The 17,470-nt window shown below is 40.5% G+C and overlaps 1 protein-coding gene across 1 annotated transcript in view; it reads left to right on the forward strand.

Annotated features, from left to right (window-relative positions):
• The first annotated feature begins 794 nt into the window (after positions 1-794).
• Positions 795-17,470, forward strand: part of sema3aa (sema domain, immunoglobulin domain (Ig), short basic domain, secreted, (semaphorin) 3Aa) — a 53,799-nt gene continuing 37,123 nt past the window's right edge. Inside the window, exon 1 of the mRNA XM_084711445.1 lies at positions 795-1,391. Coding sequence (XP_084567571.1) covers positions 1,283-1,391 — 109 coding nt within the window. The 5' untranslated portion in view covers positions 795-1,282. The remainder of the gene's footprint in view (positions 1,392-17,470) is intronic.

Below are 17,470 nucleotides of genomic sequence, written 5' to 3' on the forward strand. Positions count from 1 at the left end.
TACATACAATGTCTCTAGTGTTTTTTTTTTTATTAGAAGTCTGTTTTTTAAACTTTTTAAACAAAATCTACATGGACAAGAAGTCCTTAAAGTGCTCCAAAAAAAGTTGAAGATTTAAACAAAAGTTTTAAATCTTCAGTTCAATGATAACTGGGAAAACTTCACTTAGTATGACGCTGTGAAACAGTCACAAGCTCCAGAACAGCTACTAAACGGACCTGGTGGTGAGGTATTTTCACCTGTTTTAGTGGTGGAAAGGGTCCTGACTATCTCGTACTGTTACATCACTGAAATTTGACTCAACTACTGATAACAAAAACTGTGAGAGCGAAAATACCTCCTTTTGCTGGAGACCCATTGCAATCCACTCAAGGACCCCCTGTTGTTCCCTGGACTTCAGTTTGAAAACCACTGCTTTTATTAAATTGATCTCATGGGGAGCTATCAGCTCAATATCTGACTTTTGTCTCAGGTCACACAGGTGACCTGTAAATCAGCTGACAGGGGCAGTAAAGCCAGTGAACGATTGTTTGAGGCTTTTTAAAGCAGGACTTTTTGTGTCAGAGATTTTAAAACAAAGGAAATGATGCCAGACGAACAAATAAAGGAAATCAGAGCGGAAGAGAGAGCACTATAAAAACCTACCCATCCACTGTACTTCCTATCCTTCCTATACTGGTTCCACCGTTGCTCTCAAGTCATCCCACCCCCCTCCTCTCTCTCTCTCTCTCTCTCTCTCTCTCTCTCTCTCTCTCTCTCAGCTGCTCTCCCTCCTCCCCTCTCTTTCTGTGGATGGTGTAGCTCTCTCTCTCTCTCTCTCTGGCAGTCTGGTGGAGCCGCACACAAGGATTAGAGGGTTGCTGTGAGTGTCTGCTCAAAGAGAAGAAACCAGAAGACAGAAAGAGATAAAAAAGAAAGAATCTCCAGAGGAGGATAGCCTCACTATTGTGGATCTCTGATTTACCTTCTCGCAGGCTACACCTTTCCTCTCATTCTGAAGCTGAAGCCTTGCTGAGCCTCCACCTGGGGGAGAACAGGGACTATCTAGCCTGGACCTCCACACGGGGAGCCATGTGAGCCCCTCCACCCACTTCACACTACAGAAGTCCCCCCCCCCCCCTCCAACAGGCTGCACTCTGAGCTTGGGGAGAACCACCAGGATTTTTTTTTTGCCTCCACTTTCAGGGACTCTCCAGGATCGGCGTAGCCCCCAGCGGGAGGGAGATCTCTGGGCACTGGTCGGGGGTCTTGAGTGCCCCCCAGCCAGCAGCACTCCAGCACCATGGATTACCTGTTTGGGATTGTAGTGCTGCTGTGCGGGGCGGTGCAGCCGGGAAGAGGTGTTGGTGAGCCCAAGCACAACGTACCCAGGCTAAAGCTGTCATACAAGGGTAAGACCATTCTCCATTTACTCCAGGATACACGGGGCTGCTCTGGTGGTGGTCGCTGGTGCTTTTAACTAGCTTGTCTAGTCTTATTTTTCTTGCCCGTGGCTGCTCTTTCATGCTTTTCTTTTCACCCATTCTTTCTTTTTTTTCCTTCCTCTATTTCTGCTAATCTATTTCTGCCTCCGTGTCTCTCTCATTCACTCTTTCTCCCTCTTGGTCAGCACACAGCATCTAACTCTCTCTGTGCTTAACCCTGCTGTATTCCCATTAACTCACTCCTTCCCTGTCTGACTCTCAGAATCAGGGTCACCACAATACCAGAATTTTAAACTTTGGTATAATACCATATTAAAAAAAAAACCTCAATATCATGCCAGATAGAAAACACACAATAGGACATTTTTTTTCTTTTTTAACAGCATAATATGCACATTTTCCTTAAAGCTACTACAAGAAACTTTCATATTTTGTTGATTTTGGAGGCCCCTGTGGACAAAAGCGGTAGTGTTTCCACCATAATAATCACAAAATACAATGTGAAAAAATAAGATTATCTAAAGAAAAATCCTCTTAACGGTTTAATGAACTACTCACTTTATCTTTGCATGGAAAAATATAAACACGGTCTTGTCCTATCTAATTTCACGGACAATCCGATTCGGCGCCGGCCATTTAGAATAACTGTATAGAAATAGCCGATCTACCCGCGGATGGTCTCGTTAACTTATGTAGGTCATATAGAGGCGTTAATAATAAATTCTGTGTCGTAACCAGTTTAAAATTCAGTAGGTTTTAAAAAAAGCGTATTGACTCATATAAACAGAATCCCTTTCAGTCATCACTTATGACCCGCTGGAGGTGTCCAGTTGTGTCTGTGTCTGCAGAAACCCTACCCTCTGCCTGCATTTCTTCGTTTACTCATTATTTTTGCTGCACTCTTGACACTTAACCAACCCAAAACCTCTGTATTTGACGTCCCGGTACTAAGACTCAACAATCAACGTATATTTCTGGAGCGTTTGCGAACATCTCTGACCTTTTAACTCAACAGAAAAGTACAAAAAAAAGTCACTGAACGCTGTCTGGTTTTAGGCAGGAAAATAAAGACTAAACTGAAGCAAGCTCTTAAATGAGCACTTTTCATTTTTAGAGCTGCGGTACTTTCGATACTATCAAATGTTAGTATTGTGTTGTTTTAAGCATGTGGTATAGAAAGAGTATTGATCCTTTTGACAACCTTACTCAGAATTCTCCTTACAAATAGTCAGATTGGTTCCATATGCTGAGGAAGGGCTCTTGCCTGGAGTTAAATGTATACATTGGCCCCTGTACCAATTTTCCCCTTGTGCTGTCCCCTTCTGCTAGTACTGTACAGCCCTGTTAAGTGCTCTGAACAGGCAGTGGAGCCTCTGTTTTGATGGCTTCTGTCCCAAAAAGCTCATGACACAGAGCCTTTCTTTAAGGGGCCATGCAGGTTTCCCCGACTTCTCATTATCCTAAATGGATCCAACAGTTGTAGAGTTTTGTTTAAATGGAAAACTATACATGCATGTGTGCATTAGAATGAGAGGGAGTTTCGTGTGTCTTTTTATATCGTGCACGTGTAAGTTTTTGACGTATACAAGCAAACATGTTATTCTCTCTCCTTCTGTGTTATTTTGAGGGGAGACTGCGGAGCGCCGGCTCTTCCTCTCCTCCTCCTCCTCCTCCTCTTTCTCTCTCTATGTCTCGTCTCCTCTCTCACACCCTACACTAAATCAGGCTCTTTGTAATAGCAGACTTTTCATCTCGGCTAGAAATAACTGGCAACATTTTTGGCATATTTTGGGAAAGGTTTTTTCGCTTTTTAATGTCAGTGGAGGGAGGCTGTTGTGGTTCTTTGTCCCCTAAAACATGACCGAAAGTATATGGCTGGGAGTGTGGTCTCCCGATTCTTTATTTTAGTCCCGTTTCTCTCGTAAAACATGCCCTCTGAAAATTTATGAACAGGCTGATTTGCCGTCGTTCTGCAGCTGAAAACATGAGTGTGTGGTTGATGGTCCCCCAGTGTGTTTGACTGTCACCCAAAGCTTTGGTTCCTCAGATAATTTCAATCTATACTGAGGGAAAAATTCGGTCTTAAAGGGGGTGAATGTGATGTTTGTCACTCTAATTCATCTCTATCTTTAGCTGAGACGTTTGGTATAACTTATGTTTAGAGGCCTGCTATATGACATGCTTTATTCTTTAGATGGAGTGCAACTTGTAATTTTGGGATAGTATATTTTCCTTTATCACCCTGTCAACTTCCAACTGTGTATGGTGATTGTCTATGTTCTAAATCTGGAATAAAATGGCATTTTACTTTCGTATTTTAACATTTAGAGCTATAATATGGAACATTTCTGCATTAAACTGTCTAAAATGCTAGACGTATGTTATATATTTTGTTTAGTTGTGTATTTGCAATCTCCCAAATGTTTCCAACAATGGACAAACTCCAAGAAGTCGTTCATTTATTTTAGGTAATGGTGTGTTTCCTGCCAGCTGCTAGAGAGGGGAACTGGTCCATCATTCATTTAAGTCATTCATCGGGTATCGGACTCACGTCATCGCTATGCGTTCCAAATTAAATTCCAAAACATCACATGTTTTCTACATGTTAATACTATTTTAAGCAGCATGAATATTAAGCAGCGTGAACAGAAAGTTGAGTGTTGTTTTCCATGTCTGCTCTACATTTAGCACATCATATAAGGGATACAGCTGAAGTGAGGAAACGTTGACAGCTAACTCATGGTGTATATTCTGAACAAACATTACTAAAGCATTTCAGATAGCAACAAAAAGTAACATTTGCACTTCGGAACATAAAATAACAAAACTCTAAGCAATGCACTGCTCTCAGGCTCTCAGCTGCACGTGTGACTGTCACAAGCCACAATCCTCCAGTGCCTCAACATGGATGAAGGAAGCTATTACACAAGATACATTACACAAATTAAACAAGCTTTCCAGATGTGAAAACTTGCAGCGGATGTGAATCAACATCAGCTGACAGAGCTTTTCACCATTAAACTGAACTTCCGTTTCAGCCTCATGTAATCTTATTATGACTACTAATAATTATAACCATAATAATCAAGAAATAAAAGAGAGCTGGTATTTGTATAATATCCATGTCGGCAGATTTCAGAACTGAAGAAAAAGTGGATCAGTGCATATCTAACTAGCTGCTAGTTGATAAAATTTACGTGAAACCATGCAATATGTTGGAGAGTGAGACAGGAAGTCAAGAAATGTGACTAAATTTAATGTGACTAAAACTCTACATGACCTCGTGTCTGAACAAGATTTCTCCCTGAGTCATGTCATGTAGCAATAGTGTAGTGTAGTGCAACTCCCATGATCCCGCTCTACTTCAGGACATCCTTAAACTAAGTATTTTGTTAAAGTTTTAAAGCTACTACAAGGAACTTTCATATTTTGTTGATTTTGGAGGCCCCTGTGGACAGAAGCCATTGTGTTTCCACCGTAATAACCACAAAATATAACCTAGAAAATTAAATTATATGAATAAAAATCTCCTCCTGTTTCTTTTTAACTGACTGACACGCCCATCTTCTCATGGATTGTCTTCTTATGTTCTTCTACATGAGCTTATTTAGGTCATCAGTATTGAATTGAGACTTTTTCTTAAGAAGTTAAAAACTCCTTGTTGTAGCTTTAATGTGAGAGAGACCCCTAGCGGTAGAACTTACATATACTGCCTTTAATAATCTTTTTCGGTGTGAACTGGTGACGCTGTGATTTGGTGTGGCTTGCATCTAAATCCTACATTTTAAAGGGTGATGACACGCATTTACCAGGTGAACAAAACGAAATCTGGAAAGAATCACAGTTGAACTTACCTGCTACGAGTCATGCATCCCCTGGGCTCCATCATGTCAGTTCACACGAAACAGAGCCTCTAGGCATGATGGGAAAATGTCATCCCTTTCTTTACTCAGCCATCTGTGTAAAGAATGTGAATATAGTTCCCTCCTGCCCCCTCTTTGTGATCCTCTCCACTGTTCAGCCTGACAAGTGAACATGTTGCTGACAACAATACTAGACAAGAGATATGTCATCAAGCATCAAAGTCTGCATTGACTGACTGTGCGAGTGATGGATGTGTATCGTCAGGTCTGCTGGGAAAGACTAGCCTGTCATGATAGATGTACTCTTGGTGGATGTACAATTATTGTTGCTAAAAGTACATCAAAGCCTCGCTGTTTATGTGTATGTGCGTGTGTGAATGTTCTTGCCACGTCTTGGTGTGAGGACTCAACACCCTCTCTTGTGATTTCCTCCCCTTAGACTGTAAGTGGTGTCTCGCTGTGTGAGTTTGTGTGTGTTTTAGCGAGGCAAGAAGAATGTGTCAGCTCTGGCGTGCACTCATATAATTAGACACCTGGTTTTGTGCACGTACAGTATGCATAAACTCACAGATTGGTGTGTTTCATTGTGCTGTTGAATCAGTGTTTCTGTAATAATGTGTGATTGTAAACCGCTGTTGGCTTCTGCTGTCGTATGCACGTCACTGTGTGAACGATCATCAGAGGCATCAAAGTTAAAACCCGACCGATATATCAGCCAGTTGATATCAGTCCGATATTGGCCTGTAACAGCTGTATCAGTCTCTCAGTACTCATATATATGTTGTTCAATATGTGATGTGTGTTTTTTTTTAACAAAACATACTGTAGATGGTTTTTAATGTTGAAGGCAGCATTTTATGTATATTTTCTTAATTGAAATTTAGTATAAGCCTGAAACTAATGAATATTTCCATTGTAAAGTAATCTGTTATTATATTTTTGATTAATCAATTGGTTGTTTGGTCTCTAAGATGTCAGAAAATTGTAAAAAATGTTGGTCAGTGATTCCCAAAGCCCAAGATGACGCCCTCAACTGTCTTGTTTTACCCACAACTCCAAGATATGCATTTTACTGTCATAGATGAGTAAAGAAACCAGAAAATATTCACATTTAAGAGGTTGGAATCAGATAATTTTGACTTTTTTGCTTTATAAAAATTACCTAAACAGATTAATCAGTTATCAAAATAATTGCCAATCAATTTTCTAATCAATTAATAATAGCTTAATCATTGCAGCTTTAGTTTAATATACACACTTTTTGTTCTGTTTGTGTTTTTTAACTCATAATTATTAAAAATACCAGTTAACATTCAGTATTTCAGTGCCCTGATGTCATTTTGAACACATGTATATATTATATATTGTACTTCACAGCCTGGCATTAGATCTTCTTTATTTATACATACATAAAATCCAAAATAACATGTAAACAATGACAATATACTTATAAAAATGTTAAAAATTGTAGAATATTGGCCAACATATATCAGTATCAGAATTTATCGACATCGGCCCCAAAACTCCAGTATCGTTCAGCCTCTAAACGGAGTGTATCATGTGATGTCGCCTTTGTGTGTCACTGCTCACCACTGTCTGCGCTGCTTGTGTTTCGGGCCCACAGGTGTTTGACGGCTCTCCTGATGCCTGTCAGGGGACGATTCTCGGTTAACACCCACACTGTGGCGGACGGAGGGGGAAGGAGAGGGGATGGAGGCGTGGTGGGGGTGACGGCGGAGGGGAGGAGATTTTCCTTTAATGAAGGGAAAAAGCTGGCAGACAAACACTAGACGACGCAGAAGGAAGGGGAGGCTGGTCGTTAAGTGAAGTGTCACTCATCCCCGCTCCCTCCGCGAAGCCGGCATAGTAATTAAGTCAAATAAACGACGAGGAGGAATCCTCATGGGAAGGACAGTCAAACGAGAGCCGAGCAAAAGAGTGGGTCCTTGAGCAGGACGATCACACAAGCAAGGAGTGAAAGAGAGACGGAGGGAGGAGGACAGGAGGGGCCTGTGATTTTGCGAAGTCAAATAAAGTCCAAGCATGTAGGCAGGGTCCTGTGAAATCATTTGCAAATGAGTGCTGATGACACGCCTCCGGGGACTGATAGTCAGAAATAAAAGTGAGTGATTTTCTTCTCCCGGAAAGGACAGGCGAACGACTGCAGAGTGAGCACTTTGAGGGGTAGAGCGACTGAGAAACGGGAGGCAGGTAGATAAAATGACCTCTCATGGGACGGCTGGCGCTGGCAAGTGCGGAGTAAATGATTTCCCTGTGGGGTCAGTTAGACATTCAGCTGAAAGGATCCAGTTTGATGGGGACAGAACTATGATCACAGGAGTTAATGATTTTCTCTTCTCCTTGAGACTAGAATAGCTCTCACTTTCCTCGCCTCAACTAGTAACTTAAGGAGAAGGAGACGTAAGGTGAAACTCAAGTCCAAGTTAAATTAATCTTGCTTAGCAAAGATATTACATGCATTAAAGGAATCATTTGGATTGTTTAATGAAGGGTTGCGGTACTTACTGATATTCAGTGTATTATGTTCTCTAGATACGGGTTTGGAGAAACAGAGAGGAGTACCGGCACGGAAGCTAAGCAATGTACTGCTGTGGACGGGGTCAGCAACAAAACGCGAAAAATAAAAAGGTCCACCTGAAAACAATCAATATCTTTTCATTGCTTTACTGTGGCATCAGACAGCTGTTTTTGGACAGGAACCTGCTGTTTTATATAAACCAAACATGGATCTCCAGATTAGCCAAAGTCTGTGGGAGAAATCAGTAATTTTACCTCACAAACCACAGGAATTTCTGATCAATCGCGGCTTCTATCTGTTAATTTGTTTGTGTTATTGTGTGTCTTCCATGTTTTAAAAGGTTAGTTTGAGTTCACTGAAGTCACACAATAACACAAACTAACAGATTGAGGCAGAAGTAGTCTTGTGAGGTAAATGACTGTTTTCACCTGTGGGGTTTGGTTGGTTTGGAGAGAGCGATATTTGGCTTCTATACGGGAAAAGGCTGTCTGACAGCAAAGTGAAATGGTGAAAATATTAAAAATGTAGAGTACACTTAAAATTATATTTACTATTTTAGGCTGACCTTTTTTTAAATGGCTAAATTGTCTGATGTTGCTCTTCCTGTCCACAGCAGAACTTACTAACTATGCCTTTAATATCAGTTCATCAAAGCCTGACTTGTTCAAATAACTGATAGAAATCAATGTTGTGATGCAGTGATGTAACGGGCAAAAGGGCCACATTGAATTCCATCCAAAAGTGTGATATTGTTACACAGAATTGCAGCTGCCAACATATTGAAATCATCATCTTAGATAGCAGTGCTTTGATGTTGCATAACTGAGACTATTCGATGCCACAATACTGCAACCGTGTCAATTGCGAGGATAAAACAATGACACGCTCCCATGAATCAATGCATACCTGCACACAATCACATTCCTGAACACAGTCCATCCACAGCAGTCTGTACTGTGAGCAGTCATCAGGAGGAATACTGACCCCTAAAGGTCAGTCGGTGCACATGCAGCACACAGTGAGATACAAACATCCATGCAACTGCAAGACTTGACCCTATTGTGATCCCTAAAAAGGAGCCAGCAAGCGGCACTTTCAAACTCAAAAAGGTCTCGTTAAACAACCTGATAATTACCCTCAGCGCGGGTAATTACGGAGCCTACTGTATGACCTCTTAATGCCACCGCGGCCGCCCCGCGCTGGCTGGATAGATGGGTGGAACTGAGGAGGAAAAGACAGAGCGAGACTGAGAAAGAGACAGGGAATCTGGAATTGGCTTACAAGCCTTCAAAATAGACACTTGGTGTGGAACCACACTCAACGCAGTCTGGACTCAGCCCCATAATAAGCCCGTCTGTGTGAGTGTGTTCTCCATGTGTGTGTGTGCGTGTGTGTGTGTGTTTGTGCGTGGGCGTGCCTGCCCATGAAAATATGCGCTGTTTGTATGTTTGTGGGTGTTTGCATGTGTGTCGGTTTATCAGTGTATCTCTGTCTATTCTGTTATATGTGAATGAGTCTCTGTTCTCTGGTTTCTCTCTGTCGTATCTGTCCGTTCTGCGGGTTCCGGCTGACAGAGCGGATGTAGATAATTATAAGGTGTTCTCCCAACGCGCCAACTTTGGAGATGTCTGCCTCCATCCCTCTCTCTCTCTCCATTTCTTTCTCATCGTTCTTTTCTTCCTACCCCCATCCTCCCCTCTCCTGCGGCTCAGTCGCATCTCGAGGAACCACAACACCACAGACTCTAAGTACAATCTTCAAGTACACTCTTAGATGCAAGGGTTCCTCCTGGAGGGATGAGGTTCTACCTAGAACCACTTGCTCCTGAACAACACTTTTCCCAATGAAAAGGTTTGTCAAGGGTTCTTTTGGATTCCATTAAAAACCATTTTCATCCAAAGAATCCATTTTGAAAGAAATAATTCTTCAAAGATTGTTGAAATCCTTAAAGAACTCTATCCTCGTGGGCTATTTGTACCATAAAATAAAAAGGTTCTTGGTAGAACACTTGGAATACGAATGGGTTCACAATAGAACCCCCTGGGTAGGTTTCTCAGTAAAACCTTTCAAATATGAAAGGGTTTTAGGTAGACCCCCCTTTAGTGGGTTCTAGATAAAACCCTTGAAATATTAAAGGGTTCTCAATAGAACCTCCTGGGTGGGCTCTAGATAAACACTTGGAGCATAAACAGCTTTGTTGTAGAACCCCTCTGGTTTGTTCTTGTTAGCACCCCCTAAAAGGTGGAAGGATTCTGGAGAGGGATCTGTGTGGAACCATTACAACATAGAAGGGTTCTTCTGTAGAACCTGTCAAAAAGGGTTCTGAGTGAAATCTTTCAAAGACGTTTCTAAGTGTTGCCCTTTATGTTGCATTCCTGGTAGAAGTGGGACTTCTACCAGTTTCTACCAGGAATAAAAAAGGGTTCTCCTATGGGGACAAGCTGAAGAACCTTTTATGGTTCTAGGTAGCACCTTTATTTCTAAGACTATAGGCTGTGTGTGTGTCTTTGTGTGTAATTTTTTTCTTTTCACTGGTCTATTTTCTCTGTCTCTTTGATTGCAGCTCAGTTGATACATATCTTTTGGCTATCCTTCTTTTCAACTCTGTGCACACACACACACACACACACACACACACACACACACACACACACACACACACTAAACTACCCTCATCTTTGTTCCCACACGGCCACATTCCAATAGTATAAGCCAATGTTATGCAGTGGTTTGCCCCCATGGTACATCCGAATATATTACATTTCCTCACACTGACTCACATAACCTGACCGCAGTGTTTGGTAAGCTCCCATCACCCAAGTCCACAAGCTGAAAGCTGGTATAATGATGTGTGTGTGTGCGTGTGTGTGAGCGTGTGTGTGTGTATTTATGTCGACACTCCTTGCCCCACAGATAATTGTGCAGTGACTCAAATGCACTTGCAAAACAAAAAGCCATTCATCAAGTCGCAGAAAAATCTGTCACTTGTTTTTGTTGTAGTTTTACACTTGCATACAAATAGGAAATGGGTGATTTTACTCATTAGATTGTTTCATACTGTGTTTAACTTAGGTAATTTAAAAACATGACATGGAGCATTTTCTTAAAAAAATATTCTCTAGACTCATGTAAACATAATCCCCCTAAATCATAACATATGACCCATTAGAAGTGTGTCTGTATCTGCAGAAACTTCCCCTGTTTTCGTATTTTCTCGTATTTTGTTGTGTTGAGGATGATTCGAGGTATCAGCCTTTTGGTGTGCAGCCCCCAGTCAGTACCAGCATGCAGGCTTTGAGGTTGGAACTGAAAATGTAGCAACCATTCTCCATCTCTGTCCTTTGCTCTCTGTCTGTGAGAGCTGCAGAAAGAGTTTTACACAAACACAGGCAGAGCAGACTGACGATCCAGGATTTCCATCAGTCTAAAATCCAATATTCTAAATTTTAGGCCTTAAAATGTCTTTTGACAGGCCTTAAAAGTTGATTGGATTATGAAGTTAACTTTTATTATAAAGTTGCATTAACCCAAGTCTCATTTTAAATGTGTTTTTGCAAAACAAAAACTCCATAATGAAACAAACATTTCACAGATAACATATTGCTACTATTGCCCTTGTGTACACACAATGCTGTGTAATCCTGCTGCCAATATGGCCGTGAAACAGATCTTAAATTTCACTCATAATAATCCTAAAAAGTTTTAAAGTGAACTGCAGAAACCCTGGGATTGTTTCAGCTGCATTCACACAAAATCAGGCTTGGTGCAGAGGTGTTGGTGTTTTTATTTGTGTTTTAAGACAGGGGTTTTGAGCTTTCTTTCATTTGTGCTCACATGTAGCTGCTAAGTCAGCACCAGTTGCAGCATGGCTAATGTTAGGTGTGTAAACCTCACCTTCTTTCACGGATGTTTTCTTAGGTGGAGGGTATGTCAAAGTCTCTCACATGTAAAATTACAAAACGATCCACTGTGGCTCGGTGTCTGTACTCTAAGGATAATAATACAAGTCAGTATGTTTCAATAGCAATAGCTAATAATTTAGCTAATTTGCTAATAATCTGTTGAATTCATCTTAATGACATAATTTCAGACAAAATGTAATTTTTGATAAAATTAACAGAAAATAATGTGTACAATCTTTGATTCACTGCTTTGTTCTTGCTACCAGCACTCCCTCTCTGAACTTGTTGTCTATGTCTCCCTCTTTCTTGTTCACTGAGCCGGGGGGGGGGGGGCGACTTTGAATTGTGCATTTACAGACAATGCTGCATATTCTACGATTAAACTAATACAGAAATGCAGCAGGAGTGATTACAGTATATTTTCATTCCCCCGTGTGCCAAAATTGGCCGGGGTCATTTGCAAGTGTTATGACCTTTCGATTGCATGTGTGTGTAGTTTGCTTTCCAAGCTGGTGTGTGTTTAGAAATGTCGTGTTTCCCCAGCGTTCATGAAATGTTCCTTAATTACACCGCTGTTTGCTTTAGAAAATTTTATTTAAACAAAACTGATCAAAAACATTCTGTGCATGTGCTCGTAGGCCACAATAGGAGGTAGCGTCATCGCAGCGCGTGTTTGCTCAAAGATTAACGTGTGTGCGTATGGCCGTGTACATTTTTTGTCTGTGTGTACACAAGCACTGCATGGACATGCACCCGGGGAAACTATCCTGTGCCTTTGCATCTGTGTTTGGGACGCAGGCTTGGGTTACAGCGCGGTGCAGATTGCTGAACCGCGGGTATGAATGGGTCCCGCCACCTGCTAAGTCTCGTCAGTCAGATGGAGAAAGGGTGCACCGTTCAATCTGAACAGAGTCGTGTTACAAATGAGGGGGACATCTCCGCCGAAAGACGGACTGAACGACTGATAGACAACAGATGAAGACATGGGAGTGGCAGACAAACAGAAGCGTTGAATAAGTATAGGAAGCGGAGTGCTTCAGGATTGGTGTCATTAAGGATGAGCAGTGATTTATAGTAATTATAGACACTTGTAGTGATTTTAATAAGACTCTAGCACTCTTATTGTTTTTAATGTCAAAATCTAAGGTCAACTTGAAATACCAGTCCCATAAAATCTCAGTAATTTAAGACTTAATTTGCCGTGGAGTCATTTTTTCTTGGACTTTTTATTTCTCTCTGCTTGTCATAAATGTCAGAAGCAGCTTGAGATATAATGAGGAAGGTTTTGAAAATGCTTTTGCTCAAATGCTGTATTTTACTTTGCCACAAAATGGCAAAGATAAATCTTGACATTATATAATTTTGGTGTATGGGACTTGGTTCATTTTCCAGTGCAAACGCAGCTCAAGCAATGCACACGCTGTATTCATTTATCACATGAAACCTCGTTTTGTTACACCAGATCCTTAAATAATGGGTGTGCAGAGCTGAAATGTGCATCCGTGGCATCAGTGTCTCTGTGGCATCCGTGTGTTTGCTGTCACAGTTTGCCATTCAGATCTGTAGCCCGGCCTCATTAATTTCTAATAAAATGGCAGAGCTGACATTCAGCTACACGGTACGGCTGACAGGCTGCACTAACAGGCAGTGGCTCCAGACATGACCACGCTAACCACAGCCTGGTCCCTCTCAAAGTCCATCCATCAAACTGCCTCACACTGATAGCACTATCTCCCTCTCGCTGCACGGCTTTGCAGAAGAGTGATATTGTGATTTGTGAGTGTGTGTGTCTGTGTGTGCGCTCGGATACACTTGGCCCATTTTGCTTGTTTGTACATATTCAAACAAGTTTGTGTCGGCGGCTGTATTTGCATACAAAAGTGAATGTTTAGCTATATTTGCAAGCGTGTCTGTGTGTGTTTTCCTTAAGAGTAATAAGAACCAGAGCGGCTGAGCAGCCTGGTTTTACCGTGAGCATTTAGTGGTGTGTGAGTGGGCTCCCTGCGGTAGGCATGGCCAGGCCTCGAGCTGTCTGTGGTCGCGGCGCTGGTGGAAAACCGCTCTCTGTGGTCCAGCCGTCCAATGACAGGAGGAGACACACACTAATGAAATGGTTCCATATTAAACCGCTTTTGTTTTTTGTTTTTCTTCCTGCGCTCATGTTTCTGCCTTAGTTTGCTGTCATTATCCTTGATTTTATTTTGACCGTGCTTTATCTTTCATTATGTCGCTTTCTCTGCTTTCCTTCTCCTGTCAGCTCTTCTAGCAAACTGTGCTCTTGTATCCAGTCTCCCTCCTCACTCGCTGTCTTTGTCTCTGTCTCTCGAGGGAGAACAGGAATGTCGTGCGGTGACGAGGAAGTCTAGCATTTGGGTTGAGAGAGAAGAGTGGTGCTGTATGGTGAAATTCAACACATACTTAGGCTACTCATATAGATTCTGTGTGGTTTGGGATGTGGTCACGTTTTCCTTGTTAGTCCCTCTGATACATATCCTATGGTTGAACATACTCATATTCACAGGACAAAATACGGTTTTAAATTGCCCCATAAGAGACAGTACTTAACTATGAATTATGGCTATGAGTCACTTGGGTTAAAAAACAGAAAATTAAAGCTAGGTTGCACCAACAAGGATTATTTTTCAAACCCAATCAAGTCATGGTTTAACTTTAAATTATATGGCTCCAAACTTTTAAACTAGCTTGAAATGAATGAAGATTACATCTCAGTTCATTTTTTATGCTTCGACTTTAAACTCAAATTTAAAATGTGATTCAGTATTAATTTTATACTTACTTTAATTTTTAAAATATCTGCCTTTTTCAGGTGAATTTAAGAAAAAAAATCAAGTTCCCTGAAGAAAGTTGAAGTACAACCACTTTTTTCTCAAAGGAGGAGAAATTAGAGCTTCTCTGCTCAGCCAAAATTAATGAAGTAAACTAACTTTTTAGCTAGGTAGCAAACAATTTAATGTTTTTTTTTAACTATTTATCTGGGTAGCAAACAATGTAGCCCAATCTTTTGCTAACTTTTTGGCTTAGCTAGCAAGCTATATATCTTCTTGTTAAGGAATACAATAAAGAATAAAGTTGTGTTCCCTACATACTTTCCCACAGCACACAATTTATTTATTAATTTACTTACTTGAATTTGGGTAAGCAACCATCTCGATACTGATTAAACTATTTATTTTTGTTTTACATCAGTAAACTTGGATTTATTAAATGCACACAAGTTTTTAAATTGTGCAACCGAGCTTTGCTTAATTTTAAATCTGGACTCATTTAAATATAGTTTTACTAAACTCTGATTTAGAACTATTCTAAAGTAAATAAGTTTGTTTGTGCTTTTCTGTTTGAACTGAAACTTGTTTTCGGAACTGGAATAAAATAAAATGCACTCCTATCTGCAGAGTAATATCAATATGGCTTCAACAGCTCACTTGTCACATATTTAGTGCAGCTGTAATGAATAATCAATCAATACACACTTTGTTCACACACACACACTCTCTGTTCTTTTGGATTAAAACACATGGGAGCTCCTCTTAATCGTAGAGTTCACAGCGCCGTGTGTGTAAGGTTGCACATTTCCTGTCAGAGCTGTCACTCATCCGCACCTGAATGAGAAATCCAATGGCCCTAGGTTGTGTTGTACAGACGGTCACCATGGAAACCAACCCACACCTGCTACTGTGCTTAGAAAGAGAGAAAAAGGGAGGGAGAGGGAGAGAATGAGAGGGGAGGTGAACTTTTGAGGCATGTGTGGATATCCTTGAGCTTAGGATAATATTTGAACACTTTGTTAAGCAAAGCTCTCTGCAAATTTCCACGGCGAGGGCTGTCTGGTCCTTTTTTTTTTCTTTTATTTCCTCACACCTGTGTTTTGTGGCCGAGGCCATCAAGAGAGTGGCAGAAAAACGCACGCCGCGCCACACACGGAGAAAAAAGAAAAGCATTCGTAAGGCAGGGTTGGGGAAAGACAGAGGGACTGACGTGCCAAACCAAACCACTGGAGATATTACTGTACTGTGTGTCTTTGGTTTTCTGAAGCTAGCCTTGTATTTAAAAGATTAACATGTGTAATTCTCTGCGCCAGTTCCTTCAGAGCTGCCATTTTCTTTTCTTTTTTTTCCCCTGTCTGTCAATAGAGTAGCTCTTGATAATACACAGACTTACAAACCGCAGAAACACACCTACAGCGTTCAGTCCAAGTCATGCACCTTCCAGTGCCAGCAGCAGAAGAAAAGGAAAGCTGTGTCAACAACAGGATATTAACAAGTAAAATGTGTCATTCAAACACTTTTTTACATATCGAAAAACCTCCTCTCCTCTTGTTGAGCTTTCACTGTATATATGAACAAGAGAGACACTTGAAAAGTGTTGCATTAGTTTAATGGAATATTACCCATCTGTTGAATCTCAGTCAAGTGTTTTCCTCTGTCAGGCTTTTATGTTCCATGTCACTCAAACACACACTCGCACAGCGGCGCGTACACACATCCAGATAAACATAATTTAATGCCCTGTCGCCTTTCTTTCATGCCGTTTCATTATTCCGCTATTGCGTGGCATGTAGGCGTCTAAAACGCCTGCCTGTTTGGAGAATGGGGGAGTGAAGAGTACTCCACAGACAATTGCACTTGAATTTTGAATGTAGCTCTCGTTTTTTTTTTTTTTTTTTTCCCGGGGCTTTTTAAGACAAGAGCCAGGTTGTTTTCCATAATGGAGTATGGCAGAGGGACAAATGATAATTTATTTGAATGAATTGCTTGTATTTGCCCGTTTCAAGGGCCGTCCTTCAATATACGGCGTGTGTGTTTGTGCGTGGAGTGAATATGAAAATGAAGACCTCAGTGTAATTAGTACATATGAAAATATGTAGATTAGCATTTACCAGTGGTGGAAAGAGTACTGAAAATCTGGACTCAAGTACAGGTACTGTGAGATTACTCAAATATTACTCAACTACTACTGGTGTTAAAAAATACTCAAGTCAAAGTACAAAGTATTGTGCCGGCTGCAGAATTTTTTTTGTTGTTATATCCTGGTTTTTGACGCTGGCCTGTTTATTATCACAAAGCCTTATTGGCTGCAAAAATATTTCAAAATTAATTTAAACTGTAATCAGTGCTCAATTATGATTTTACAAGTAATTCTGCAAATGATTTAGTGTAATGCATACTTACATACGAGTAAAATTTAATACTTGAAAAAAATTCTCCTAAAAGTACAAGTCCCTAATAAATACTTAATTGCAGTAGTAACTTGAGTAGTTGCATTTAGTTACTTCCATCTTTAGTTACTTCTACTGCATTAACATATAATAAAACTGAAAACCTGCATTTTCTAGTAGTGTTGCAGTACAGCCTACCAGTATGACAATAACTGAGATATTTTAAAAATGAAATATTGATATTATGTTAATAACAAAACTGCGACTAACAAGTATTTTCATTGTTGAATAATCTGTCAATTATTTTCTCGATATATTGATTAGTTATTTGCTCTATAAAATACCAAAAATTTATTAAAAAATGTTGATGACTATTTCGCAAAAAGCCCACAAGCCAAACATATTCAGTTCACTGTCACAGACAAGTAAAGAAACCAGAAAATATTCACATTTAAGAAACCGAATCACAGAATTTTGAATTTGTTTTTCCAAAAAAAAAAAAAAATTGCTCACACTGTTTAATCAGTTGTCAAAATAGTAATAATACCAATTAATTTAACCATCAA

The sequence above is a fragment of the Lutjanus erythropterus genome, chromosome 22 (genome assembly GCF_056507025.1).
Source record: "Lutjanus erythropterus isolate fLutEry1 chromosome 22, fLutEry1.hap2, whole genome shotgun sequence".
NCBI classification, from domain to species: domain Eukaryota; kingdom Metazoa; phylum Chordata; class Actinopteri; order Lutjaniformes; family Lutjanidae; genus Lutjanus; species Lutjanus erythropterus.